The 20,438-nt window shown below is 38.8% G+C and overlaps 2 protein-coding genes across 2 annotated transcripts; one reads left to right on the forward strand and one right to left on the reverse strand.

The window, feature by feature from the left end:
- The first annotated feature begins 3,863 nt into the window (after window positions 1-3,863).
- LOC144658881 (uncharacterized) lies at window positions 3,864-11,346 on the forward strand. The gene is made up of 3 exons (XM_078519369.1): window positions 3,864-4,099; window positions 4,200-4,882; window positions 7,248-11,346. The coding sequence occupies exons 1-3, from the start codon at window positions 3,920-3,922 to the stop codon at window positions 8,812-8,814; spliced, it is 2,430 nt and encodes an 809-aa protein (XP_078375495.1). The 5' UTR covers window positions 3,864-3,919; the 3' UTR covers window positions 8,815-11,346.
- A 2,069-nt stretch (window positions 11,347-13,415) lies between these two features.
- LOC144658910 (prefoldin subunit 3-like) lies at window positions 13,416-20,437 on the reverse strand. The gene is made up of 6 exons (XM_078519414.1): window positions 20,288-20,437; window positions 19,980-20,104; window positions 17,150-17,216; window positions 15,355-15,453; window positions 14,228-14,366; window positions 13,416-13,575 (listed from the first exon to the last, which is right to left on the reverse strand). The coding sequence occupies exons 1-6, from the start codon at window positions 20,387-20,389 to the stop codon at window positions 13,508-13,510; spliced, it is 600 nt and encodes a 199-aa protein (XP_078375540.1). The 5' UTR covers window positions 20,390-20,437; the 3' UTR covers window positions 13,416-13,507.
- Between the last annotated feature and the right edge of the window lies 1 nt (window position 20,438).

A 20,438-nucleotide genomic window follows, 5' to 3' on the forward strand; every position in this document is an offset into this window, starting at 1 on the left:
TTTTCAGATCACATCAAAAACCACGACATGGCTAATTGGTAGTGCATGCTTAATAATAAGTAGTAAATTTGTAAATGAAAATTCAGATCTGTGAACTGTATCTAAGACAGTCAAAGACTCATTTGGTAAATAACAATTCATATTTTTTCTGCACTGAACTTTATAGGCTGAACAAAAAAATAGTCATTTTGCTTAGTATTGAAAGATTTCGCCAATGGTGGTTGGGTTTTAGGTTTGGTGATGATTGAACTTCGCCTCGGGGCTGATCAAAATAGATAGTGGGCAGTTTAAAGCACCGCACTTTAAGCTTTTGAGAAAACTCCGCCTTTGCGTGATTTGAGCCGATATATTTTAACAATTCTTTTAAATGGTTGACCGATCATTTCTCGGCTGTTCCGAAAACGCGGAGTGCGGAGTGCGGAGTGCGGAGTCGAAAATGCGGAGTCTGTAAAAAAATAAAAAAAAAATGAGAATGCCTGCATTGCCAGCTTTATGTACAATTTACCATTTCTGTGCACTAAGTGGAAGGGATAATGTATGAAGTGGACATTCCTGTTTCTTTCTTATCAGTAGCATGTTTACTTGCGACAATTGATTGTTGTTGACAAGAAACAGTTAGCCGCGTTAAACGGTTGCGTTTTTTACTAAGACATTTCTATCTCCAGACAATAAGTTGCCGTTTTTTTGTCTTTTTGTTCATAGTTAGGGAATTTCCATCACTATATGAAAACAGAGAAGAAAGCGTTTTTTGTGTAAACAACGCGAGACAGGACACAACCCGAAAGACCAGCACAGATGTATTTGTAGTGAAAAGCAAAAGCTATGCAAGCGATACCAACCAACACGATCCGACAAGATTGTTCAGACACACCGAAACGGTCCCAGGCCAGCCAGCGAAAGAAACAACCTCAAAAAAGACAGTCCACAGAGGAGAGACCCGCAAGGCGATGATTGTTTTTTTTTATTTTTGTTTTTATTAGTGCGGAGAGCAATCTTACTTCGCTAGCAAAAGCCGGAGAGTGCCAGTGCTAGAGGAGCCAGGCGAAGCACGCAGGCGGAAAAAAAAAGAAGGTTTTTTTGGCTGAGGTGCGCGGTGCGATACTGCTGGTTTTTTTTTTTTTTTTTTCACATTTTTTTTTTTTTTTTTCGACGGACCGCCCGCACTCCGCACTCCGGTTTTCGGAACAGCCATCATTTCTCCGACGCTTTGCCTAAAGTGACAATTCATTAGCACCGTGATGAAAGACGGTCACAACAATTTTGACTGTTGAATATTTGAAATCATTTGCGGGACGCACAGTCCCCGCACAGTAGAGCGGGATAACGCAGTATTGAACAACAAGAGCAGTTATCGCATAGCTTGATAGCTGTGTTTTTAATAAAACCAATTAAGAGGGTTTGACTTAGTTAACGGATCAAGGCTTTTCCTAAAGTGCCTAGTGACGCAAATTGCCAAATATAAACAAAATTATCGAAAGGGCAAGGTTATTTCCTTTTTACAACCGGACCTTTAGCTTTTTGCGTCCGTTTCAACGCAACAAAATATGCGATTTGGCAACACCAATTTCCTTTCCTGAGTTCCGCCTTCACAAGTATCTCGATCGTTGCCATGGTGCTTTCGTTGCTATTGTGTTGAAGAGTTTGAGAGTTCAGTCGTCTAACTGGGTTTGTCTGAGGCGGGCTTGTAAATCAAAACGAATGTCGTGCCGTTTTGAAAAACTACAAAAGCAGTAAATATTTCAAGCGTAGAGCAACGAAGGGTTCCAGCCCAGAATGACGCAGCGCTTTGGCCACCCCACATACTGACACACGCCGTTTGACACAACTATTAATACTTTAAGCCACTTGAGGTCCTATTCTATGTCATGAGTTGTTTTTCCCAGAAAATTCATGACATCCAAATATGCGCAACATCAGTAGAGGATATCCATAAAGCTAAGCTGCTTTCCTTTACCTAAACTAAAAATAATAGTGGGATAATAGTTATAGATATAGGGGCTATGAGGGGATGAAATGACCGCAGCACCAGCCGTGATTGACGTATTCGCCAAACTTACGCCCTCATAATCCAGCTAACTCAAAATCTGATCACAATGATGATAAACGGTCCCAGCGCCTGGATATTACAACGATCCCTTGCCAGTTTATTTTATAGTATTAAATGAGCACCTCTTTAAATTTCATCGATCATCCTGAATCGTCGAGTGGGAGGGAAAAAAAACTAGCGGTTCCCGGGAAAAACTAGAGTTTCGCGCGACCCGCATTTTTCACCAATCTCGTGCGCGTTTTTTATGTCATTTTCTTCAAGTGCACGTGTTTTTCGCATCACGTTTCTCTCGCGCGCGTTTTTCGCTCCCGTGAAGGAATCCTGGCCTGCCAGCGAAGGGCTGCCAGCATCCAAGTATAAAACGTGCGCGTAAAGCAGTTATTTATGTCTTTACATGTAATTCATCGCCTTTGGTTTTCATTACATTGCTTTGCCTTTCCAGCGAAAATCACATTATAAAAAGTCCACACCAGAAAATTCGTGCTTGTATGGTGCTGTGTGAAAAGGCACGAGTTCATTTTCCCAAATGATTGATGTCTAGACACCCGCTGAGCAAGAAAAATGATAAAATTTTCCATAATTAGGATGTTTAGTCCAAATTTAGATCAACCTTTCGCAATGCAATGGCCTGATGCGTGGAGGACCGTGGAGGCGGCCGGGGCATTACTTCAAGTTCTTCACATAAAATGCAGTTGTTTTATTAAAGTATCCGATGGTTTTGCCCGCTTCTTTACGCTTTGCCAAAAATTGGTTTTGGGTAGCGTGAAACAAGAGAAAAATCCAGCTATCTCAAAATAAACTGAATCAAGTAAGCCAATTTCTCAGTCTCGACTCAATACCAACGGAATTTTGAAGCTCCGCATTTGTGAAGAGGTTTGGAATTATCCAGGCCGACACCGGTAACAATGTAGAATGTCTACTACTCTAGCCCCAAAAATGTTTATAAATAAAGGACAATAGGTTGAAAGCTATTTAGTGGTATATTTGGAATCCACAACACAATATTCTATTAAACAGGAATTTTGCCCTGAAGGCATGGAAAAGGCAGCTGCACAAAACCAGTAATCTTTCAAATCGACGCCTAACCTTTTAAACTTGCTTGATTGCCCAGAAAAGATTTTGAAGGGGTGTGAGTGTTGTCATGGAAGATATTGGACCCTTCCTGACCCTTAACATTACGGAGAAAAAGATGATCTCAACCCTTGTATTTTTTTTTTTGCAGTTTACCGCAAAATGTTTCTCTTATGCCGTACCGCTTGCGAAAAGAAAGTTATTCCAAGCCACGTAAACCACACTAAATACCTCCACAGGAGGCGCGGCAGTGTAAATGTCTGTAATGTTTAGCTGTTTCAGCGTCAAACACAAACAAACACAAAATTAATTTTCCTAGTTGATGTTTGTGCCTCGAGGGCAGTTACTCGCACTGAAGGAATGTCTGAAGTTGGCCAACACTCAATTCTCGTCAAACATAATTCTTTTTAGACGTGATTTCAGCGGAGATACAAGAATGTGAACCCAAATTTGGACAACGGCACGACAAGCATTTCTGTAACAGAGAACGGGGAGGCCCCCTTTTCCGGTTTCTTCTATTTGCTGAAGACCCGGCGTCAGAAATTCTCAAATCGGACTTAAAACGTGTCGTCCGGAGTTGTAAAGTAAATGTTTTTAAACAACAACAACTTGTGCGTGAAAATCTAAGTATCTAACGATTGTTCTAGTTACAGTACTGTTTGCAAAGGAAGTAGTTGAAGCTTAATGACGTCATTGACAAGTGTCAGAGTTTCCGGTGTCTCAAAAATCTTGAACCCGCCCAAATGTCATTGATCGAGCGAAGGCGAAAACATGAACGCGTGGTCGGTGTGATCAGCGAAAATGGTTCTTCAGAATTTTCTAGAATTTGTTTTGTTAAAAGAGCAAGTAGATGCTAAATTTACTCTAGTCGAGAAGAGAGTTAATTTTTTGTTCGATGTTCAACTTACACGGGAGGAGGAAAGTGGCAAAAGTTGCTGGGTTAAAGTCGAAGGCAACGAAGACGATATAAAGAGAGCGAAGGTTCGCCGAGAGACTATTGAAATGTTCGGTTTTAGCAGTTTTACCGTGTTTTTTGTACTTTGATTTGTTGTGCTAACCTGCTGCATTTTTTTCCCTACAGGATTATATTATAGACGTTTGTTCAAGGACACTTTGTTCGCTCGAAGAAGCAGAGATTGTTTGGAACGAAAACAACAATACTTCGTCGCAAGTTGACAGCGAACTGACAAAACAAACTCCATCTGTGGTCGAGATAAAGAAAGAGGAGTGTAATCGAGATCACAAATCCGGACAAGACATCGGTAGCAGTGAAACTGTTGTGCCTGAGAAGCCAAATCAGGTCGATTCGGGGTTTATTTCACGGAACGAAATCTCGAACGATTCTTCGGAATTTGATAACAAAAAGGAATGTGCTGAAGTAGCAAAGTGCGAAGGAGCAGCACAAAGAAAGGCAGAAGCGATGGTCGTTAGTCGAAATGTGGTTAATAAGCCCGGAGAAATCGCAGAGAAAGCTAAAATCCGCGAAGCCGAAAGCACTTGCGATTCTCCTGCGAGTGGCGAATCGCTAAGAGACTTTGCCAAGAAACTTGGTTATACCGAAGACACGATTGCAACGGGACTCAGCAAACTTGGCCCTTCAGCGGACACGAACTCGCTCCTTTCGGAGCTTGTAAAAGCACAGTCTTCAGTAAAACAATTGGAAGAGGGCTCGTCTACGTTCTCGTACGAGAAACCTCATCTCGCATTGGAAGATTCCAGTTGTCTGAGACCGATCGTTATTGATGGGAGTAATGTTGCCATGAGGTATGTAACATTTATATAATCTTCGACCTTCGAAATTGCGGTCGTTTCGCCTGGTTAGTGCATTATTAGATATTTTGATCCCGCGCTGCTAGGTGAAATAAATTTTTGTTGTTGTAAACATAGCTTTATCTTTCGTAAAATCGCTACCAGCAAAACAATCGAGCACTTCACACGGACGACATTTCTGTTTGCACAAATATAAGCTTACGCATCGTTTAGAGTCTACATGAGTGGAATTCCACGCAAATTTGTGGCAGATCGTCAGCGAACTAATCCATTTCGAATAATTGCGTGGAAATTTTATATTTTTAAAGAACCAGGGGCACGTAGAATACATTTCGTTCATTTGAGCGGTTATATCTCAAAGCTTTATCGCTTTAAATCAATTAGTGGTTTGTGATTCCGTGGAAATGTACATGGTTTAGAGCGGAAAGAATTTTTGTAATAGTCACACGTGCTCTTGGGTAAAAAAAAACTTTTGGAATTTAAATTGGTCATTTCAATCGGGTACATCTTTAAATTTGTGCATGTTTGTCGTGTAAACCGACCTAAAAAGCATTTATTCAGTTTAAACCAAGTGCTTTTGAACAGCTACTATATAACGTGATTTCCTCTTAGAATGCGAACTTTGAAACTGTCATATTGCTCATATCGATCATGCCCGAAAAAGCATCTATTTGTTTTAGCTTGTTTTCTGTTGCTTTTAAAAGATGTTCACTCTATCCTGTTTCGAATCATAGTTTGACAAGAGTGCTGTATTATCATTTCTAGAGCTGAATACTTTCCGGAGGAAAAGGATTTATTTATTGAAACAGAAATAGAACCTGGAACTGATATGTGTTGGACAGTATCCAAACCAAGAAATAAAATGTTTTAGTCATCATGAGTTTTTGTTACGCATATTAAATTTTGAAGTCAGAAACGCAGATGTTTTTAATTGGTTGTGCTCTAAAAGTTTGTTAACTTTAGTGAAGCAAAACAAAAACTTAAACATGCAAAAATATTCGGTGATTTGCACACAATTGTTAAAACAAAATGCTTTAATTGCAGAAAAAAATCTCTAGTTTTCACCTTATGGCCATATTTTTAACAGATAAATACACGTCTCATTTCTGATACGTCTGTCGAAAGCTTTCTGTAATTTATTTACATCTTTCTCTGTACGATAAAATCCTTCATGTCAATAACTTGGCAACCAAAATAGGGTCATATAGACTGGGACGGCAGTTAGAATGTGGTTATTCTGAGTTGCGAAGTCAGATTTGCAACATTTCTATGTATGGTATACAAAAAAAGTACAGCAATCCCTCTGGAATAGAGTTACAGTTAACATCAGTGTCTGCAGACTGTTTGTGTTAGCATTGTGTATTCATTTGCAAATTATCAGTTATATTTAGTTTTCAAGTACCATATTACAGGGCTGTTATTAAACATAAAATTGTAACTTTTTAGTGGAATGGGGATTGCAACATGTAATTGTCTTTAAAAGGGGTTCTGACATGAAAATGACTTAGCTATCCTCTAACTCCCCAAAAAGTGGCTGTATTAACAAGGTTTCTGTAATTCAGGTTTCCATCCTTGGTACACGGAACCAATATGTATTTCTCGGTATTTGTCCATGTTCTGTTAAAATACCACAGTGATTTCAAATATTTTCCCCTTGATCAGCAGTCCAGCATTTAACCGGATAATGACGGGATTAATGTGTGCAGCTGGAAAGTAGCCAAAGTAATGAGATCAGTTCACCAAGGAGTCAAATTTCAACATTTTTACATTAGCACGTCAATTAATATTTTAGAGACCATGCACGAGGTCATCTAGAGATATTAAATTTCTGCGTAATTTACCCTTCGATTACTGCAGCAAGAAACAATGTGCCATGAAGACAAAACTGAGATATAATTTTGAAATCATGTTGATGCTATTATAACAAGCAGTGAAGCTTTTGAGTTAATGTATCAGAATTTTTTTGAAGCTATATTCATGTAAAAATGCAAATTAGATGGTATTGGTGAAAGGACTCTTTTAAGAGCTTATACTTTCGTTTGAGATGCAGTAAAACCTTGGTTAAGCCCGGGCCAAACGAGGATGAGAGTTGAAGAGAGTTCAAACTCTCACTCTCGTTTGGCATGGAACTCTCATCAACTCTCATGGGCTCTCATCAACTTCGAACATGCTCAAATTTTTTGTGAGAGTCGATGAACTCTCATCTGCGTTTGGCCCAGGCTTTAATGAACCCTTGGTTAACAATAAATTTTAACTCAAACCCCATGGAAATGTCAGTATTTTGATCCTTTTTTCTATTTTCCTTTTTCTGCTAATGATGCAATTTTTTATTTATTTCTGTAATTTCTTCTTTTTATAGTCACGGTACCCAGAGAGTGTTCTCATGCAGGGGAATTGGTATTGTGGTGGATTGGTTTCTCCAAAGAAATCATCGTGACATCAAAGTCTTTGTTCCCAAGTGGCGAGAAAAGTCCTCGCGACCTGAATCACCAATCAAGGACCAAGAGGTTCTCAAAAGGCTTGAGCAGGATCGGCTATTAGTTTGGACTCCTAGTAGAACTGCGCCGAATGGTAGAATTATTAAGTGCTATGATGATAGGTACATCATCAAACACGCAACAGAAAATGACGGAGTCATTGTTTCCAATGACAATTTCAGAGATCTTATGAACGAAAGCCATGAATGGAAGAAGGTGATCGAACAGCGGCTGTTGATGTACACATTTGTGGATGACAAATTCATGCCACCAGACGATCCTTTGGGTAGACATGGTCCCACCCTTGATGAGTTTCTCAAAAAGGGTTGCGGAAAATTGTGCCCGTACCTGAGGAACTGTACGTATGGCAAAAGGTGCAGATTTCTACATCCTGACAGAAATCCAGTGAAAGAAGTTGATCCTTATCAGCCAAGCACTGAACATTTACCACCAGAAGTTCCCTATGGTCAGGTTTCCAGACCCACCAGACCCTTGCCTCCATGCCCTCCTGAGGTGCCACCACACACAAGACCACTTCCTTCAATTCCAGCAGATTTCTGTCAAAAGCCACTTCCACTGCCACCACGTGAATTTCCAGCTGAGCTGGCTCGAGTATTCCCACCTACTCTGCGCACCGGTCAGGCGGTGGGGATCGGCGAAAGACGATCTGACCCCACACCTCTTCACAAACAACTGCCTCCTGAGGTCCAGATGATGCAGGAGAGGTTTCAGCGCACACACAGTATGCCAAGTGTACAGGAACATGCCTGCGGCGGTGCTCCTCCTGGTGCCATTGGTCCAATGGTGAGACGTGGCAGCGTTCCGCATGTCTGCCACCCACCGCCGTATTCATCACCATCAGGGCCCTCAGAGGTATTGGTGCGTGGTGCTTCAATGCCGTTGTCAAGAATCCCAAATGACAATGGTGTAGTCAACAATGAATGGATGCTTCAAGAGCAGATGTTTGGTGGGCGTCCGTACAATTATCCACCACAATTTTCATCTAACCCGCCAATGAGTGGCCAGACTCCAGTTTATAAAAGTCATGCACCTGCTAGCCTGCCACCAAACCACTGGAACCTACCACCATTTGCACAACAGCACCCTCACTACCCCCCTGCACATCAGCCGCAGTATCAGCACTATCCCCCTGGACCACCAGGGTACTGTCATGGCTATGGACGCACTCCCTATCATGGGCAGAGAAATGGGTACTTCCCCCGATCACGAGCACCTCCAATTATCGGTGGAACCTGCGATGATGTCACTGATAATCCCAAAGAGGGTGATGACTCCTCTCACGAGGAGCTTCGAATCCAAGCTTATGACAAGCTTTGTGAACTGTTCCCAGATGACGTGGAGAAAGTCCTGAAGATACTTGATAAGTATTCAGAAGTAACAAGTGTTGAAACTTTAACCCAGCATATGTTGGATGACCCAGACGATTAGCTTGACTATTGTGTGGTATTCTATCTGGGTATATTCTTAGTATAAAACATGATTATCTTGGTGTTCAGAATGCCAAATCAATACATACATCGTATTTGTAATCGTTGGAGCCCTTTTATCAGTGTGCCAGTAATAACAATTCCCATTCAAAATATCAAGTCAAATCAGACATGTAGATTATAAGAATGGGTGAAATTTTTTCTGATGAACTTCAACATTCTCCCAACTAGCAGCACAAGAAAATATAGGAATAAGCAAGGGGTATATGTATGTTAACCTTGTGCACTGACAATATAAGTGCAAATAATATATTAGCAAAACATCATTATAGTTAAAATTTATATCTTTTACTGATTATGTTAGCTTTTTACAGAGCAGTTAATGATGCATAGGGCAAAAATTATTGTTTTCTTTGAAACAGTTCTTCAAAGATTGAAGGGTATTTACGGGCACAGCATGTCAACATTACTCAATCTCAGGTTTTGGTTATTTTTTATGTTCGTGTTTGAAACGTTTTGCTATGTACAGGAAATTAAGCTCAAATTTAAGTACTCCATTTCAATGCATCCTAAAAGAATGGTGGACCTCGCATTTTATTGTAATTGATTTCAACGTGGTGGTATTCTTATAATGCAACAAAGTTGGCATTTTTGTGGTTCAATCTTTGTAAATATATGGAAAATCTATAGATTTATTAGAAAGTATTGTAAAAAGAAAAAGTTTTCAAGTTGCATTATGTGTTCATTTTATAAATGCCATGTACTCTCCTTACATTTTATTGAGGTTTGATCAAAGTTAAAAGCAAAGTATTCGTGCAGGATAGCCGTTGAACTGTTTAAGTTCATGCATTTTGATGTTGACATGCTGTTGTTTTTAATGTGTGTTTAATTAGTTATGACTTTTCTCATTATGGGATGGTGAAATTTTTATAAAAAAAACGTTTAAAAAAAACATGAAAAAAAATTTTGTACAAGTTTAACACCCTGCCAAATTCTGCGGATATATGGTGGAAAGGTTTTTTAATGTTTATTTGCTGTGAAGATGTTAGGTACCGTTTGCGATTTTTTTTATTCAGTTGTTAGTGTTGGTTAACTAGATGTAGCAGATATTTTCAAATGAAGTTGTTCAGGTTGTTTTGAAACATGTTTTAAGAAATATTTAAGGTTTTGCAAGGCAACCATTCATGTTGGTATTGCTTCAGGGAATGAAAAGGCAAGGAATGGAAAAAAATCAATTTTCCTTTTTTCACTTGGGAAGAATACACTGCTTACATTTTCTAAGTAGGGATGTCGAGGTTTGTACAGTAATCTGTTTAATACAGCAAGTATTTTAATACCTTTTTTACGAGAAAATGAAGGGCATTTATAGAACATATTGATCAAGACTGGGTCAGAACTTAATTTCTTGCTGGTCAAGGGATATTTCTTGCTGGTCAAGAGGTTTTCTGTTACTCCATCATAGATTTGTATTTTCTATCTGTGCACTTGTCGACACAAAGCTGCCTAAACCTTGAAATATTCCCAAGAGAAGCAACCAGCAACGAGGTCGATGCACAACTAGAGACTTTGGGCTTGATTACCACCAAATTCTCCCTGCTGCCCCAAGCAGTGTGTGGTAAATTGGCTAGGAGAATTGGTACTCTGATCTTGGGAGTGATTTCAAAGGGCCAAGGCAGCTTTTGTACTTGTTTCTTATAATTATTACATTGTTTGGTTGTGACTGAAATATTATTATAACTTGATAGCTGTTGTAGCAGTTAATGTTAATTTATGTTTTAAAGTATTAATCCCTGTACAGTTTCTTATCAGTTTTTTCTGATGTTTTTTAATATTTGCATTGCAAAGTGATCTTTTTACAGTCTTGTAGGTGTGTATGTTAAGTCCAGAGCTTATTGTTAGACCACATGTAAGATTTGCATGGTAAAAATGATGTAGTGATCTCAAAATTATAGTTGTATGCAATTTTTTGCAAATGTGCTCAACAACTTTTTTGAACTGAACTCATTGTGAAGATTATTCAAGCAAAATGGCTATTGCAGAGAGAATGTCGACCATTTTACATTTTATAAGAATATTGATGACATGAAATCTGTTCTTACTGCAGCCCATAGAAGTATGTAACTTTTAAGGGATAGTAAAAATGCATTAATCAGTTCTTTTGCAATGCTTTCAACAGTTTTTAATTCAAACCTTGGAAGTTACTAAATGTGCACTTTCATTATTTGCCCAGTTCACTGCAAATCAATGGGCCAGCTGATTTTTGGATAATTTTACACTATGAGTGCTACAGTACATCTAGCGAGAGAGCAATTTTATTACTATAACATTGCAAGTCTTAACATAAGTTAAAACAATAAGCTCTGGTCAGATTGCTCTTTGTGAGAGCGTGTGAATTAGTTTACATTGGATGAAAATAATGTGAAAATTCAATTCACTATGTGCAGTTTGTAAGTCGGAGAAGTTCTGCTGAGGTTTAAAGGTAACTAGGCATGTAATCCAACAAAGAAACTGTCAATAAAACTTTTAAAAACAACTGGAGTATTACTGACTTGTTTCTAGCCATCGGTTGGTAATTTTTCTTGGTGTTACAATTGCTGATGACATTCAATAAAATTCCCATAATTGGGGGGGGATAGGAGCAGAGGGGGTATTATCAGAAGAGATGTAGCATCTGAAAAATCTAAGGTGCATGCAAGAATGCTGCACAGTAAAACCTTGAATATCGCAGTATAACAATACCGTCATTAACCCTTAACATGCTAAGCGCGGATTATTCCGGGATTTGGAGGAATGGCCATTCTGCCAGTTATGACGTCGCTAATTTACACGTCAGCAGATTTTTGTGATTTGCATCTCATAGAGCTAGGATAGATCTTTCCACAGGACTATCCATCTTCAATATTGACTGCATTCCGACAGAGTTAATCGAAAAAAACACGATCAGTTTTTGGTGTAAAATTGGTGCTAAAACAGGCCAAAATACCCGTACTTGATCATGATCTCCTTTCCAGGGTTTTCCATTGATTCAGATCAAAACTTTTCAGGCCAGTAGAAGAAGTGCACAGAGTAAAAGATAGAGAGAATAAGAAAGCAGAGAAAAACGAAAAGGAAAGGAGCAAGGAAAAAAATCGGAAAGGTTCAGCAAAAAAAAAAAAAAAAAAAAAAAACAAGTCCAAATTTTGGCTTATGCGCATGCGCCAAAGTAAAATATTGTACATTTTTCCATGGAAATTTCATCAAAATCTTCCTGCATTGTCAGAAAGTGCATTTTTAGCGAATTTAGAGAAGTTTTGGACCGTAGGGCCAAGAAAATCGATTAACGGTTATAAAAAACGCGTTTTTAGGAATAATTTCAACATATTAAGGGTTAAAAACATCACAAGTCAGAATATACTGTATTGATATAAAAATAAATCAAGACAAAGTAACCTTTACAACTTGGGCTCTAAATAAAAGCCCGTGAGTGGGGATGGGATCTAATTTTTTGGGGGGTGGGAGGTGGGGAGGTTGTTTTTGAATTTTCTGTTACAGCAAAAAAGATAAAAAATATATACACCAAAAACCCAATTCATTGCTGCTAAACAACTGTGACAATAGTTTCCACAACACCATGTAATATTCTAGTGATTGTCATGCTTCATGCCAGCTTTGAGGCTTCTTTGGTGCGGACAGGGCCGTATTAGGATTTTTTGTCTGCGGGGGCAAACTCAACTAAACTCTGCTGGGGGGGGGGGCAAACTCCAATATAGCCACAAGAAATAGCCCAGCAAAACCAAACACTATGTTAGAAATTACAGTAGAACCCCGGTAACTCGAACTCGGATAACTCGAACAACCCCGCTAACTCGAACAAACTTCCATTTCCCTTGGATTTGAACCCACTTTTCAGTCATTTTTACTCGGTTAACTCGAACTCGGATAACTCTAAAACCTCGCTAACTCGAACTAAATTTTGTTTCCCTTGAACAAAATTTTGGTCTAATTTACCCCGATAACTCGAATTCCGGTTCTTGCAAATCGCAACGGTTGCCCATTGATTAGAGCAACGAACAGATCACGTATTTGACAGCCATTTTCCACTCTTATCATAGAATGTATGGTCGTGATAAAGTTTCTGGCAAGATAAGTTCAATTTGCACTGTACTATATAATGAAGTGCTCAAAAAATCAGTAAACTATCAATTATTAACTTGGCAAATTAAATATTCAATCGACCCCGATAACTCGAAACCCCGCTAACTCGAACTGTTTTTTGTTTCCCTTCAGAGTTCGAGTTACCGGGGTTCTACTGTAAGTTTTCCTGGAGGGGGCAACTGCCCCCCCAACCCCGCTAGGTACGGCCCTGGTGGGAAAGGGAAATAAGAAAAGACACTAAGCATCGCAAAGACTAGAAAGCTTGTTCAAAAGCTTTGAACCTGGGATGGCCTTGCATCTTATCCAGGGCAACCAGAAATATGTTAAGTCATATTGCGTCACAAACTCACATTAGCTTACATTGCAATTTACAATTTCCCTTGGGATAGATGTAAATGAAAGAATGGCAGTACTAACAGCTTTGAGTGGTCTTTTTCTTCTCTTGCATTTTTTGTCACGAGGAAAAACTTTTATGACTTCACAAATTTATTGTAAAAAAAAGTAAAATTAAATACACCAAAATATCAATAATAATAATAATAATGTACTAGCTGCTATTCCTATTTCTCGGACTGAGCCTTCTGTGCTTGCCTCTTCTTGACTTCCCAATTGTACACTCTAGCCATGTCTACAGGTTGCAGGTTAAGGAGGAACTTTTCACAACTTCTTGGCCCTGTCTTATTTGCAGCCATCAGTTGGGCCACCCAATAACCTCCCTCTAAACCCAAATAATGGCTGTGAAGGCACAGGTAGCCGAAACATACTATAAGCGTTAGTATGGATTTAAAATTGAGTGTACTATGAGTGTTTATGGATTGTGTTGTTCCAGAAAATATCCATACCCCTCACACGGAAGGTTGTTTTTGTTTGAACCCCCTCCTCCCCCCTGGAAATTCCAGTCAAGCCCCATATTTTCCTTTAAAATATTTGGCTTTTATGACCCCCACCCCCTCGGAATTCCCAATGACCTTCCATGGGGTGGGTATGGATATTTTCTGGAACTGCACATTTGAAAATAAATTGAAAATAATTATCTCCTTTTTCCATTGAAAAGGTACAATAAAGCTTGAAATCTTATGCAGTGTCCTTATTTTGTCTTTCTATTGCTTTGGAGAGCCATATGATCAACGTTCTATCAAACATACGCGTGATTTAGGACACCAGGTAAGATTTCAAGCTTTATTGCAGCTTTTCAGTTTTTTTTTCTTTTTATTGCGTGTACTGTTTCTAAACAAAAGCATTCATTACCTGTAATTTTGCAAATTCATTTTAAAGGATACTGACTTCCGTTGTGGTGTACTGATCTCTCAGGAAGCCCAAATCCTCCTCAATTTCTTTCAAGTTTTTTTGTGCAGCATTCAGATTTTTTGAGAGCAGAGCCTCTGCCTCTTCAATGCTATACTCAAGCATAACATTTGCCTAAACGAACAGCAATCATGAAAAGAATGGATACATGTCACAGCAGTTAATCAGTAACATAAACAGTAAAGGCCTGGCTAAGCTGGTAGGCAACATTGTTGCATAAACCTTGTTTATTGTCACTTTTCAAGGTGGCTAAATTAGCGGAAAGCAAGGAAAATGTTCTGCTGCCTGGGTGACTTAATAAGGTAAAATATTCTGGGAACAAAGAGTCATGAATGCACATAAACTGGTCCACATTGTTTCCGTGGTGGTGGAAACTGGTCAACATATGTTTTAGGAGCAAAATGTGTGTCCCGGAAGCAAAAATGTTTTTGACCTGGGAGCAGTCTACTATGGTGACTTTCCATTTGTTAGAACTGACAGGCTGATCTAGTGGAATGGGCCTTTTCCACAAGATTTTCAAAAAAATCCACCAATGTCTTTAGTGTATAGTATTTATGCAATGACTGATTTGACAGGACAAATCTGACTAACAGCAAAGTTCTGTTTTTTGAATATACCAGTCTGACCGGCCAGTTCTTACTAATAGAATGCATTCAATGATCCATTATTTTGTTATCGGAACTTTGTCATGATTCAGAATTCACTGAATTCAAGGTACACTTTTTTTCGCAACTGCTTAAGTTGTGTTCATAACTGCAAGGATCTTCTCTTCATTTATTCCTCATCTGCAGTTCAAATATATGATTTCATATATTCATTATTTCATCTTCATCTTTCCCGGGTTTATTATGAACCAATTTAATGACCAGCGCCCAGTTGGCTTGTTAGCTCAATTGGTTAGATAGCTGCAATGGTATCACAGAGGTCAGGGTTCGAGTCGCGGCAAGCCTGATTTTTTCAGGCTTATTTTTGACAACTGCTTTAGTTGTGTTCATAACTGCAAGGATCTTCTCTTCATTTATTCTTCATCCGCAGTTCAAATATATGATTATATATATTTATTACTTCACATACAAGTTAGTGCGGAGCATATTTTGCTTACCCCAAGCCACAGCATGACTTTTTCTGTTGGCAGTACTTCTGCAGTGCAGTAGACCTGATCAGACAACAAAAATCTGCTCTGGAGCGGCTTGGAACTATCCTAAGAAAGAAAAGCAAAACACCAGTTTAATGCATAAAACTTAAAAGATAGGACCACTTTCCGGGTGTTCATCTACATGAAGTATCTGTTTGCATTGGTTCAAAAGTCTGTAATGTGCCAAAACCAACCAAAATCTCTCTTCTTTGTTTTCACAAACCAGGCCACCTTCAAAATCAAAGTCTCTTCGAGATATCGACGTTTTTGCATGAAGTAAGAGTCGAAGGTTTATCCTGAGCATTGTTCTTCGAACTTATCATTACAGTTTCTTTGTAGTTTAGTTTAACAATTTCCTATCTTCGCGGAGGAAATGCAGCCATATAATTTTGTCAAAAATGGCTCGTCCGCGCCGGTTATTTATACACATATTCCTTAACATTACACAAATAAACAGTGCAAATTTCACCGAGATCTGACAATTCTATACTTTAAAATTGCAAGGACCTTTGGAGGCAGTCGATTACGGCAGCGAAATTAGCAAATGAAACAGCAAAATATGCGTTTGATGCTTTGTTTTTGTCATTTTGTGACGCCATATCTGAATTGTTATAGGTAGACCGCTGTTCAATGTGTTCAAGGCCGTAGCGTAACGATAGCCTGCGTGGCCGGCGTTCAAAGGGGAAGGAGAAGGGGAGTTCGAGCGCGAAGAGATATTTCCGACTACTGTCGGAGAAAACTGGCTCAAAAATGGCTCGTCCGCGTCGGGTATTTATACACATATTCCTTAACATTACACAAATAAACAGTGCAAATTTCACCGAGATCTGACAATTCTATACTTTAAAATTGCAAGGACCTTTCAAGGCAGTCGATTACGGCAGCGAAATTAGCAAATGAAACAGCAAAATATAATTGCAGCGTAAACAAATTGTTACACTCAAGCTGCGTTTTGTCTAGGCCCTGCGAGGGTCGGATATCAAGACCCAGGATTAAACAAAAGCCATATATACAGTGAATGCTTTCGAATTATATTTGAAGATGAAATAAGAAAGAATTTTGCTGTCTTTGACTGAGATTCCACTCGAACTGCGTAGATACGATCGCATGTTGTAAAGCCGATTCATGCTACATTGCTGTTATTCCCTGTCAACGCGAGGTCACGTCCCTAACGACCTAGGCTGATGACGAAATAGAGTTGCGCTTGCATGTAGCGACCAAATTTGGCCTAATTTTTAACCGCTCCTAAGCTAAAAGAAGCCCCCATCTCTTGCATTTGTTTTAACTTCAATAATATCTTTGAAAAGAGCGAGTTTTTTGTATGGTTTATTTTTGACGTTTGTGATTTTTAAACGATGTAAGTGCTAGTGATTATTTATTCGTGTTTTAGTTACGCAATCCATTGTTTGTGCGACGCTTTTTATAGATCGCCTTTCAGACACACGTGCGTTGAGATAAGAAAGCTGACATGTCACTTTTAAAATTGTTATATAACGTTTGTAAATGTGACAAGTCACGTTTTTTTCACGAGATCGCAAGTGATCACCCACAGCGGAAAGTAATCCCTTAAGAAATTAAAACAGTCCCTTGAGAAATTAAAAAAGTCCCTTGAGAGTTTACAAATATGTGGTTCCAAATTTTGTCCACTAACCCCTATTCTACGTTTTTAGCTTGTAAACAAGCAAAAACGTCGAAAAAGGTAGCAGTTTTATCTTAGTTTATTTAAAGAATAAAGTAAGATTGTTATAAACAGTGATAATACCTTTTTTGAAGTTAATAATTTTACCATCTCTAAACTAGAATTTAAATCTGGAACTTGAGCTTGTAATCTACAAGAAACAGAAAGTAAAAAGGTCTCAAAGCAAGCAGGTAATAAATGCTAACCTCTTATTAACCAAGTGCGAGGTTAGTGACCTCTTACTAACTGAGCACAATTTTTAACCATACTTGTGGCAGTATGGACTGAGCACAGCGAGGTCCGTACAAAAATGATAAATGATATTCCCCAGTATGGTCAAGAGCAAGTAAGGTAAGTAAGTTATTTATTATATGGCATTAGGTACCAATGTTAAAAACAATGTTTGATTTTGGTTGGTTACAAACAAGCCATATGGCTTAGATTAATACTTTCCTTTCTCCTTGTAAACTTGTTTTCAATAGCACCTCATCTGTTAAGGTGATTCCTTAGTATTGCATTGCACATCCTCACTGTACAGAATTCTATGTAATTAGCGCGCACACACAAACAAAATGGCTCCTTTTTTTCAATGCGGCTTGGCTCGCGAGAGAGATAAATCATTTTCTCGCAAACGAGTTCGGTGACCTATCATTTTTTTTTCTCTTAGTTTGAGAGTAGGGACCAAATTCTTTCTATAAAATGAAAACAGATCAATTTCTATGGCAGAATAATACATTATCACCGAAAACGTGTACAGTGCTCGAAATTAGCGGTTGTCCGGTTGTCCGAGATGACTAAAAGTTCATTCGGGCAACCAGTTTTTTAGAAATTTTAACGCCTGGTTGCCCGAGAAAAAAACTGCCGGACAACCAAAGAATTTACATTTCCGTGATCACCCAATGTAAGTTTAAACATGAAAATAGCTCTCTTCTAATCGATGGAATCCATCACAATTCTTAGGAAAAGGAAAGCAAAGGTTGAAACAGTTAATTGGACGTTTGTCGAGTGCAATAAGCCGAAATAAGCTTGCCGTGACCTCGTTGAAATATTTTGAGGCGTGTTAAAAGTGCCAAGTTAATTACGCATTCAGATTTGCATGACTTCAAAATTCAAAATATCTTGGCGCTTTGGAATACATTTCTTGCCTTTATCTTAAATGAAATTTAATTCTGAGCAAAGTTTAATTCAAGTTTCTTTCATATTTCAAACTAAAGTTCAGAATTTTTGGCTTTTTTAAGCGAACAGATTTGTGACCCACGTGTAATTGAGACGCATCTTGTCTGGCTGTTGTCTGGGAATGATTTATATTTTAGCTGTTTTGAGTTTGGTGTGTTTTTGCGTGTGCAGGGATTTGTAAAATGACTATATCGCTTCTGAAAAAAAGTAAGTGAAAGTGTTGTGTTCATTTACTATAAAGGAATTCTGCAGTTTTGTTTAGGATGAGCAGTTTCACACCGTGTGAATTGTAAAATAAATGTTATCGTCTCATGACCTGAGAACAAAAATTGTAACAAAAAAATACAACACTTAATACGGACAACCACGCCCTCAGCAGGGCAACCAAACTCAGGGTTTAGGTTGTCCGGCATTTGCCATAAGGACAACCTGGATTTTTTTCTAATTTCGTGCACTGCGTGTACTTTGCCAGTACTCACAAAGGAACCATTAAGGAATTATATGGTAAATACAAGGTCTTCCTGCTGCTAAACAAATACGGTGACCCCCTTTTTTATTTCAAAATTTAAGTTCTCTTAAGGTAAGCAAGTAACTGCCAAAGTTTGGTTGGAAATCCATGAGCAGTTCTATTTCAAGTGAATTCCCTCAATTGTTTTCACTTTCAGCAATAAAAAAGATCTCCGATGGAACCATGAACAAATAATACTTCAAAACAAATAGAAAAAAAAAATAAAAAATACTTCAGTCTTATCTATAATTTCAGCTCTTTAATTTAATGAACAACACCAACTTAGACATACGGTTGATCTTTTTTTTGTTGACAGGTATTTCTTCATTCAACACAGTTTTCCCATGGATTTTAGTGTGAAAACAAGAACGTGTGTTTGCAGAACATTTGTAGCTTAGTAACCAGGCATTTGATCGGACCTTTTTCCAAATGTTCGCAGTCGTTCTTAGGGGCGATCGTGTTTCACTGAAACACGATCGCCCCTAAGAACGACTGCGTGGGAGGCTAGCAGACAAGCTGCACGCTCAATTTCGAGCGAAGATTTTTGGATTTGGCTTATCCGCGGGTGTTTTACGGTATATGAAAAATGTAATACTATTTAGTGATACAGTTGAATCCTGATTTCTCGAACCCTCAGTTTCTCAAAACCCTGATTATTCAAAGCAATTTTTGTTTCCAGCGTTGGATAGTACTAATTTTACCCTCTGATTTCTCAAACCTGCTAATTTCTCAAAGCAATTTTTGCTTCCAGCGTTGGATAGTACTAATTTTACCCTCTGATTTCTCAAACCTGCTAATTTCTCAAAGCAATTTTTGTTTCCCCAGGAGGTTCAAGAAATCGGGATTCTACTGTTAATATACTGTACCGGGGTATATTTCACGTATGATCAAAGAGTGACTAAGTTAGTGAATACTTTGGGGCTTGGGGGAGGCCCTGCCAGGGGGGGTTCCGTGTTGCTTGCCTAAATTTAAAAATGCATTGTGTCGCTATTTTATCAAACTTCGTGTCGCTGTCGGTAGTAAAATTAAAGGAAAACTGTTTTTCTTGTCGGAATTTAAGTTTTTTCCAAAAGGGTTGTTGTTTGTCGCAATTTTATGTCATGTGCTGTTGCTACTTTCTGGGCCGTGTTGCTTGTCGGAATTTACCCTGGCAGGGCCTCTTGGGGGTGAGGTACTAGGGCGACCGTGCGAGGGGGCGACGTGACTTGCATCCCTAAATAACATTTATACCTTTTCTTCCTTGCCAACAAATTCAGTTCCATAAACTTATACTTTTGATGCTGCTCGTCCAAATCTTTAAGAACAGACTCAGCTGTGTCTTTTCCATTCTTCTTCATGAAATCGTCAACATCCTCCTACACACCAAGCAAATTGAATTAGCACTGTTTGAACTTAAAACGGAGACATTACTCTTGTTGAGTCACGGTAAAGTTTTCCAGGGAGTTTTCCCACGGAAATTATATCATTTCCCGTCAAATTTATATCAGGGCATATTACGCACAAATCAAGCCCGTAACGGTAAAGCGGTTATTACTAACCAGGAATAATGCTTCTGGTATTCCACGGTGCTTCTTTACTGCTGTTTTTTCCTCAGTTTTTGACACCTTTTCTTCAGATTTCTTCTCCGATTCGGACGCCATTTTGTGGGCATGGATTTTTGCATGTACCAGGCCTCCACGATAGCTGTGA

Source organism: Oculina patagonica, chromosome 6 (genome assembly GCF_052425735.1).
Source record: "Oculina patagonica isolate OP01 chromosome 6, crgOcupat, whole genome shotgun sequence".
NCBI lineage: Eukaryota > Metazoa > Cnidaria > Anthozoa > Scleractinia > Oculinidae > Oculina > Oculina patagonica.

Bases quoted from the DNA above. Each gene is read 5' to 3' on its own strand.
- LOC144658881 (XM_078519369.1), top strand. From the start codon at position 3,920: ATGGTTCTTCAGAATTTTCTAGAATTTGTTTTGTTAAAAGAGCAAGTA. The intron at 4,100-4,199 runs GTTCGCCGAGAG...TTTTCCCTACAG, and splicing joins ACGATATAAAGAGAGCGAAG to GATTATATTATAGACGTTTG. The intron at 4,883-7,247 runs GTATGTAACATT...TTCTTTTTATAG, and splicing joins GGGAGTAATGTTGCCATGAG to TCACGGTACCCAGAGAGTGT.
- LOC144658910 (XM_078519414.1), bottom strand. From the start codon at position 20,389: ATGGCGTCCGAATCGGAGAAGAAATCTGAAGAAAAGGTGTCAAAAACT. The intron at 17,217-19,979 runs GTATAAATGTTA...TGTTTCTTGTAG, and splicing joins TTGTTGGCAAGGAAGAAAAG to ATTACAAGCTCAAGTTCCAG. The intron at 15,454-17,149 runs GTATTATCACTG...TTTCTTTCTTAG, and splicing joins AATTATTAACTTCAAAAAAG to GATAGTTCCAAGCCGCTCCA.